General features: G+C 47.4%; 1 protein-coding gene across 1 annotated transcript in view; it reads right to left on the bottom strand.

Annotated features, from left to right (window-relative positions):
- Positions 1 to 650: 650 nt before the first annotated feature.
- The window catches only part of LOC142792988 (acid-sensing ion channel 3-like), a 31,484-nt gene continuing 23,084 nt past the window's right edge, over positions 651 to 9,050 (bottom strand). Inside the window, exons 7-8 of the mRNA XM_075885722.1 lie at positions 2,052 to 2,124; positions 651 to 851 (exon numbers count right to left, since the gene is read on the bottom strand). Of these exons, the coding sequence (XP_075741837.1) occupies positions 651 to 851; positions 2,052 to 2,124 (274 nt within the window). The remainder of the gene's footprint in view (positions 852 to 2,051; positions 2,125 to 9,050) is intronic.

Genomic DNA, 9,050 nt, shown 5'->3' with positions numbered 1-9,050 from the left:
TTCCGATCCTCTCGCGCGCAGCCGGTTTCTGCCGCCATTTTCTTTTAAGCGTGGAACATTTACAATTTTGTTTTGTTTCTCCTTTCCAGGTGCTGCTGGTGGTGCAGAGCCATTGGGCTGTGTGGCATCTGGTAGCTTTGCGGCGTTAGGAGTGCCAAAACGAGTGAAGCTGCCGAACGGGCCAGCCGAGGCTGAAGTGTTGGTGGGCAAGCACGTCTAATGGTCTAAGTACAATAGCCAGGCATCTTTCATCGGACAATATCCGAACGCGATGCGAGCGGGGAACGCGTTTCACCAGGTGCTGGAAGAGCGTCAGGAAGAACATGGCTACTGAAAACGAGCACTAACCAATAAGATTCGTCTGTGGCGCCTCAATCGTTGCCGGCACTTAGGGAAGAAAAAGAATTATTCCAGGGATTTATATACCTTTCGCGCGTTTTCTTGCTTACTGAGCGTCTTCTCACAAAACAGTTGAGCTTTTCGGAATTTTCAAAATCAAAATTTGCTCACGCGAGACACCATGCTTTTCTCTTTAGTGCCAATTTCAAAGCTCAAATTCTGGAAATTTCTCTGCGTGGCCTCAGCTGCGGCAGAGCGCAACGGAACGCATCGCGGAGGCCACGCCTTCTGCTGTTGAGTGCCGGTCAGTTCTACGAGATGGTTTGGACGTCTTCTTGTGAGCGGGTACTTGCGTGCACGACCAGGCGGCGCTCGCGCGCGTCCCAGCGCAGCGTTTTCCTCAGCCGCAGCGCCCCGACGACCAGAATATCAAGCACTTGGAAAAGAACGAAGAAGGACAGGCCCAGGTACATGCCGCTGATACCACCCAGGTTGCTGAGCACACGGGTCTCCTGTGAATGTATGCAAGGAGGATGATTTTATGAAGGCCTTAGATGCCATATCAAACGGGGAAAGGGAACGTCGGCGTCAATACGAGTGATTAAAAAATGTTACAATCATCATGTGATGACGCCGCCCCATGACGACTTCGTGCACGCCACATAATGTCACGTGACATGATGAAGCGATCGCATGACATCGCCGTTTATTCAAAAGTGGACCGATCTCGAAGGCATTGCAAGACCACGCCAAGTGTACGAAGATTACCATGCATGCCTCCGATCCAAGAGGCAGTGTAAAAACACGTTTTCTGCACAAAATCTTCGTTGGGAGTGGGAGGGGGTAAATACACCGCTCCTCCCTCCCCCCCCCAAAAAAAAAGAATGTTTTCAACATCTAGTCGTTTTAGGCAAAGGCGTAAGCGGCAGTGTGACTTACTTACGTCAAGGTGTAGAGCATCATTAGGTCAGATAGCAAAAGCTTCTGCCTGAGCTATCTGATCTAATGCTTTTTGCTGAGTAAAAAAAAAAACGGACGTTGTCCACCCATCCGGCTTGTTCATTCACGCTTGTCAGGTGGCGTCATTGAAGCACTCAATGCAGGCCACAACAAGACTATCAATGCTCAAAACCGGGTTAGAATGTAGGACCAGGTATAAAATAATATAATTAACAGAAATAACCAGGAAGTAATTGCAACAATGAACTTAAAGCTGCTAAACACGTTTCGCAAACCTGCGGTGGGCTCCGAGGCTGCACAATTGCACAGAGTGATGGAGTTTACATAATAAGTTTTGTTGTAAAAAGAAGAAATATCATTGAAATGGGTAGGGACCAATCAATGCTCGTATTCAATTCGCTATAACTGATAGCTTGTTATATTAAATTTTGATGCATTAGAATGCGTTGTGTACTTCGTAACTTCGTTGCAGCACACACATGCCTAACGCCTTAGCGAATATATTTGCTTCTGTCTACGTGGCCTCAGGCATTTAACTCGAGCTTCGAATTGCGGCAGCATTCCCCTTGTCTTATCCTGCGGTGTTTCCCATATCTGAATACGCGCCCAAATGCCTGAGGTGTTCAGTCGGATATTCGGACGTTCATTTTGACTGTGCCACTGGACGTTGCTCGCTTGCCCCGAATAAGCATGTCAGATAACTAGACGGTACACTTCAGAGGATGTGGGGGTATGCACTAAGTGCCACTCACATCGTATTTTGGGACCGATCTAATGTGCTCATAGGTGAGCGAGTCGAAGTACAGGACCAGACGAGCCGGTGGCCTGCAAAGAGGAACAGCAGTGGAATCATTACTGGATCCATACATAAACGAGGGGCTACTCTGAAACCCTCCGCGCTCCCATATATGAACGTACATGAAGGTATAGGCCCCGATCGTAATACTGCCTGGGGTTGTACTTCCCAAAACCACTATATGATTATATGGGAGATGCCGTAGTGGAGGGATCTGAAAATTTTAATTATGTGGTGTTCTTTAACACGCACTGACATGGCGCAGTACACCGGCCTTCACCATTTCATCTCCATCGAAATGCCACCGCCACGGCCAAGATAGATCCTGTGACCTTCGGGTGAGCAGATGAGCCGCTGTTCCACTGAGGCGGACACCAATCAGCTTTAAAGACATGTGTGTTTCCATGTAATATGCGAATGCGTTTGTGCGTTCACGTGATTTGATTTTGTGAGATATGAGTGCATACGTTTTACGAGACCCGCAGGTGGACGTGGTGTCACTTTTACGAGGCAACTATGGGCCTGCTTCTTTATCTCTTCCTATTTCTGGTGCTCTTACTCGTTGACATAAGCAACAGTTTATAACATTAATTATAAATATTGGGGTAAGATTGTTTGATGTGAGCTGTGCGGATTTTAAAAATACTGTTTTCGCAATGGAGAGCAGGCAGTTCTTGACTCAGTCGTTAAAAAAAAAAGGCGATTACCTTATTGTAACATGAAAGTGTTTTATGCCGGGGTTCACCATAGATTCGCTGACGTATTTCTGTCACGGACATGACTTCAAAATATATACCAACAGATAGTAAAGAAAAAAGCCATAAAAAAGTTTTGCAGTGAGGAGTCGAACCAGCCACCTTTTGGTTGCGTCGAACCAAGTGTGCGGTGCAATAGCAACTAGGCCACAAAACAAACTTCTTCCTTAAAGCATAATATCAGCACCAGGAATTGTGAACTACCTCCATTATAATTCATCAGAAGTCAGACAAACACACACAAACGTCAAGAAGGGGAAGCCACTCCGGAACATGGTCAAAAATATCAACTACATTGTGCACTTGGGCGGTATTCTTTTCGGAAGACAGACCACGTAGACTGTGGTGGCTTGGCGTGTCTGTCAATCATGCGACTTTCCCATATAGTGAATAAAGTCCCAACAACATAAACAGATCATATGGAGTGTTATCAGTCAGGCTATTTTAGAAAGGGATAAACCCAATACCAAGAGCTGTTAATAAAAGTTCTTTTCTGATCGTTCTGTTTAGAATGTCCCAAAAATAAAATGCCCGACTACAATGAATGAAACAATGCTCCATCGTTTCAGGTTGTTTGCAATGTCTACAACTTACTGTCCAGGGCATATATAGATTTTTCTTTGAACCACCTCTCCACTTGTAGAGCGGAGGTGTGCAGTTTAAAGGAAAATGTTTTTGCTGCAAAAGATATCCACATTCTACGTACACGAAATTACACATTGTGACCAGGCAAGTGTGAATATGGAAGTCTATAAACAAGTTCCGAAAAAAGGTTATTCACAAGTTCAGCGCTTAATGTTGTTCTGCCCTTATTATACAAATATGCTAAACTAAATCTGGCTTTCAAAAAAAATTGACAGTATCAACAATTTCTTTAGGAATCCCCACAACTGTGATCCCTTAGCAACGCCTGTTGCGAAATAAAGAAAAGGAGCGTGGTAACAGACGATTTCGAAGGACCGCTAAAGAAAAGGAGTGTAACACGTCCCCGAGGTAAAAAAAAATGCAACACAACTGTCACACAAACAAATGCAATAGGCGAAGGCCACTCTTTTCAAGCGGAAGAAAAAGGTTGCCTCTCTTCATGGGTTCCCATGAAGAGCACCAAATAAAACTGGCAAATATCCTGTTAAAAGCTTGAATGTGCTCACGAGAGCAGTGCGACACCTGCAGAACACGAATTAGCTTTGATGCTAAGAATATAATGCACGCTTTCGCTCTCGCAAAAATGTAAATGTCTCGTCCGTGCCATGTTGCCACCTTTCGGAGGATCTTAGTTATCGCAGAGGTCCAATGTGGGCCGCTGTTACGATAGTTATTGAGAGGCACACTAAGTTATCACATAGAAGTCGCATTTCAATAGATATTCCAATAGAAGACGGAATGAGTTTGGGTCCACATGCCTAGCCAGAATTCTCTGCTTTCATCAAAATTTATGCTGGCACCAGCGACTTCACAGAAACGTAAAGTGGTGTTCACTGCTTCTTAATCACCGTGTTTATCAACGCAAAAAAAAGGGCAATGTCATCTTCTTAAGCTCGAATTTCCCGAGGCTCATAGAGGTATACTCTTATGCTAGGATACCTATTGCGCTTGTACTCGATTGCACAATGGCCTGTGAACTCCAGACACTACCACTATAGGATGACGACGACCGCGTAAAACGTGTCAGGCCGTCCAGGACTGGAACCTGGCGCGTTTGCTACAACAGCCATGCAAGCAGCCCAGCTGCTGGTTAATGCGTTGTACATAGTGAAAAACGTCGTTGACGTATCTACAAATTCGCACGACACGCCAGTCACGTAAGGATCTCCACAGAGCTTGCCCGCATGCCGCCAGAAAGATGTCAGGAATAGGCACTGCGCCACACGTGAACCTTTGCCAATAGCGCTGCTCTGTGCCTGCGGTTTCCACACCGTTTCTGTACATTTATACAGTTTCTAAGGCACATGCGAGCTAGGAGTTGTTGCTTACGTAGCAAGGACTAATTTTGGTTTAGCTAGCCATATTGAGATGGCGCTGTACAAGCCTTAGTTTGTATGCTAAGAACTCGACACATGCAGAACTTTTATTAAATGATTGCAGCTATAAGCAAATTTACATGTGCGATGCAAAATTGTTTGATTTGTGTGATTTTTTAAAACTTTGGCTCTTTGCCTAAAATATCCTGACTTTATATAAATGCACCTTACAAATGTCATTGTTAAGTGTTACAATGTTACAGTAGAATATTTAGAATGTCAATATCAGTGTTTAAGCGCCACACTGTTAGGAGCATGCCTGAAACTTAGCTGCTGTCTTTGTACGGGGCGAATGAGTCTTTCAAGTCATTCAGATGGCTTTTCTCTTCACCTCCTATCACAATGTATTGTGATGAAATAATAAAACTCAATTGAAGAAGCTCGACCTTCATCGGTCACTGTATGGCACACCCAGCTCGTGCCGCAGCGTAAAAGAGTTGTTGCAGCTTCGAAGAAGAGAAGTCGGATCGTCGAGATGTTGGTTCCAGCCCACAACATTTCCCGTATACGTATTTTTCATCGAAAGCTTCCATCTTCCCTGACTTCAGCGTAAACTGTATAATGACAGCAGATATAAGCATCCGGTTTTGTTTATGGCCGAATGAAAAGTAGGAAGTCCTCTTGCGCTTCCTCTCAAGCAGTATGTGTTTTAGCTGCTGCAGAGTTCGATTAAAAGCAGCCTCTATGGTGCACGCCAACGGTCACCGTGTGTCACAGGTAGGCGAAAAAGTTGCGCAGTGTTACTGAATTTTCACAATGAGCATTAAACAAATGCGACCACTTTTCCGTCTTCTTTACAGTTCTTTTGTTGTTCAACGTCAAAATAATCTTTAAACCTCCACTGCAGTACATTTTATTTTCTGAAAACCAAGAATATCCGTCGTAGTAAGCTTACTGTAATATTTTGCGCTGCTTACCCAGAGTATGCTCAATTCGCAGCCACGACGATCACGTTTTAACTGGAGGCGAACAACAACAACAACAACAACAACAACAACAACAACAACATAATCGCCGTGCGCTTCCATTCGGATGGTGTTGCGAACGACGGACCGATCCCGCCGAAGCCACCACTGTTGCTAAAGACGGGGGCTCCCAACACGGCCCCGAAGGCGCCACCGCTTTCAACTCCGCCGGGAAGGTCACCAGCCGTTTGGTAGCGTATGTTTCTCAGCTCGCGACTGCTTCTGCGCAGAGCTGATAAGACGAGCGGACGAGACGACGGTGAGTTAAATAAGGTTTATGTACAGCATATATACAGAGGCGTTGCAATTTCGGCACTGGGGCCGACAGAGACTCGAAGAGCCGAGCTCTCCTCTCTAACACATAGGTCAGCTTTTCGCCTAAGACCGCCGACTCACACACATGTCGGCTCTCCGACACGGAAACTCCTCTCCATAGGACCGCCGATCGCGACGCGCCGCAGGGCTTCTTTTATTTGCACCGGGTCCAACCAAAAAGTCCAATCAGAAGCGCCGCTGGTCGTCAGGGCAGGTTCCGCCAATGGGGCCGCCGCGCCATGCGTCAGACCACCAGGCACGAGGACGCCGGCTCGCTGTCACGTGCGCAGCTGACTCAATGCACGTGGGCCAGAGAAGCGCCACGCGTGTTCACGCCGTTGAGATGTTCGCGTCAGGCGGACTGCGGGCTGGCCTTGACCCAGATTGCCTTTTTCAGAGGCACGGACGTTTGACGAGGACTCGCTGGCATAACAGCACCCCCGCCGCCAGACAATGCACCGGAAAGACGAGCTGCTTCCACGGGGCTCGGATGTCAGGTGCGCTCGTTCGCCAGGTTCCTCCCGGTTCACCTCCAGGGCCATGGGGAGAATACAGCTCCAGACTGTTCCGGGAACACGTCCAATTTTTGACGACGGATCCCAGCTCCACTGGCTTGTCGCCACAACTTGTCGACCAGCTTCACTCGTCTCTTCTGACCATCTTCGGTTTCAGCACTTGTCGATGGTTCTGCAACTTGCCAAGAACGGATCGACAACAGACAACACACGACACAAGCAAGTGCCCTCGGTCACCCGACAGAACACCAGACAAAGTATAGTACAACATATACCTATCTACGTGTCTATTGGAATTTTGTTCCCTCTACATCAAGAGGCACATGTGGGACACAAGACTCTTAAAGTAAGAACTTGAATTTTTCACACTTACAACAACGTAACGGAGTAGAATACCACACAAAGCTGGCCCCTTGAGATCACTCTAAACGAGAGCGCTCAGCTAAGGTCGTGATGAGGTCAAAATTTTGCCCCGAATCGCCAGCCAGAAACCGAAAGGTTGAGAAGTTACTAGCTGGAACGCACTGCTCAATGCACCTGCATTAACATTTACCTTTCCTTTTTTTTCTTTAGCGAACGTCAAAGTTGCGCTGTGGAGCAACATGCTCCACCTCAGTAACCGGCCACTTTTAGGCGACAATACCTATGCGGCACCAAGAGCGGCTCACACTTGCGACGTTGCACAGGGGAACAACGATACGACTTGCTACTGATTGACTCCTCACCGCTTAGCTCGATATCGTGTTCGATCACCGTCGTGTCTCCGGGACGGTCCGACAACACATACCCAAGCTCGGAAACAATCTTTCTCAGGTCCTCTTTCTCAGGTCCTCCTTCACTTAAGCTAGGCTCTAGGTTTATCTGCTCCCGGATTACTTTCGATCCCCCTTCAATTACCTCACTAGAACTCAAAATTTCTGCTTCCTCTTCCTTTGAAGCATTCAACAACCGATTTACGACCGCTTGATGTTGAACGTATGGTTTCATCAAGTTGTAAATTTTGTCCGGCCGCCTTCCTAATTTCACTTCATAATTTGTATCGCAAGGCTTCGATAATACTTTGGCGGGCCCTTCCCAATCAACCTGAAGCTTGTTCTTTTTGAACGGCTGCAGCAGCATTACCTGATTATCAACTTCAAAAACGCGCTTCTTCACCGATTTCTCGTAGTGCTCCTTCGACAGCACTTGTGCTGCGTTTTTGTGGCTTTCCACTAGCGCCTCAATCTGGCTTTCCACTAGCGTTTCAACCTGGCTTTCCACTAGCGCTTCAATCGAGAGGTCCTCACGCTGCTCTCAAATGAGCGTCTCTCGATCAACTCTCGGCAGCTCGCTCCAACTTTCCGCTACAGGCGAGAGCGTTGCAGCCCCCTCTCTCTGATTCAATGGCGCCATGTCGTCTCCCCCAACGCATACCGCGCCGGCCGCTTCCGCGACGGGCCGCTCGCGTGACTGCTCACATGACTCACGCGGAAAATTTCCTCTCTGAGGTTCCGTCGACCCGCCGACAAGGTCACCTGAGCGTTCACCGCATTGAACCAGATCAAGCTCCTGCGAAAGCTTTCGTGCTTGCGATCGCGTGAGAGCCATGCACGCTAAGTTGGGGAAGAACGATTTGCCCTGCTCTTTGAGAAGCTGCTCCAAGTTGTTGGAGAAAAGATAAGAAAAACGATCATTTAGCGCGGCAGACACAGCCGCTTCGGTGCGAAGCTCACCGAACGGGCCTTTAATGACAACCGTGGCGATTGGTAAGCGAACACTCTGCTCCTCGGCGACCTGCCTGATCCACGCGCATTCTCCTGTGAAGTCATCCGGAGACACCAATGAAGGATGGACAACATCCATGGTTGCCGCTGAGTCTCCAAGTGCTCGGCACGTTTTCTCATTCACCCTAATTTCTTGGAGATACGGCTCCAACAACCGAATGTTTTTTTCTGATTCTCGGATCGTTGCGAAGGCAAACTTTTCCTGACAGTTACTCGCGATGTGCCCTTCCTTTTTGCAGTTGTAGCAGATTAGCGGCTTCCGTTTGTTTTCCGATTCAAATGCCTGTGTGGTAGAAACCTCACTCGATTTCTCCGCTTCTGTTTGCCCTTCCCCTACACTGTCCTTCGTAAGAGACGGGTCCTTTTTGAAATTACGGTGCGGATCGGGTCTCCGTTGATCAGGTTTCTTTGAAAAGCCCTCTTTCCTTTCATCCTTTTCCACGCGCACTGCCCTGCTATGCAACTTTCGGCGAGTATAATACTCCTCAGCTAACTCTGCTGCCTTGTTTAGCTGTACTTCCCCAAGTCTGTCCTGCAGCCAAAGTCTGACATTATCCTCGATGCAGCGGTAGAATTGCTCCAATGCAACGCATTCCACCACTTTATCGCGGTCGTCATAAA

This window comes from Rhipicephalus microplus, chromosome 2 (genome assembly GCF_043290135.1).
Source record: "Rhipicephalus microplus isolate Deutch F79 chromosome 2, USDA_Rmic, whole genome shotgun sequence".
Classification (NCBI taxonomy): Eukaryota; Metazoa; Arthropoda; class Arachnida; order Ixodida; family Ixodidae; genus Rhipicephalus; species Rhipicephalus microplus.
The sequence above is the reverse complement of the archived record's forward strand: the minus strand, read 5'-3'. Positions and strand labels throughout refer to the sequence as shown.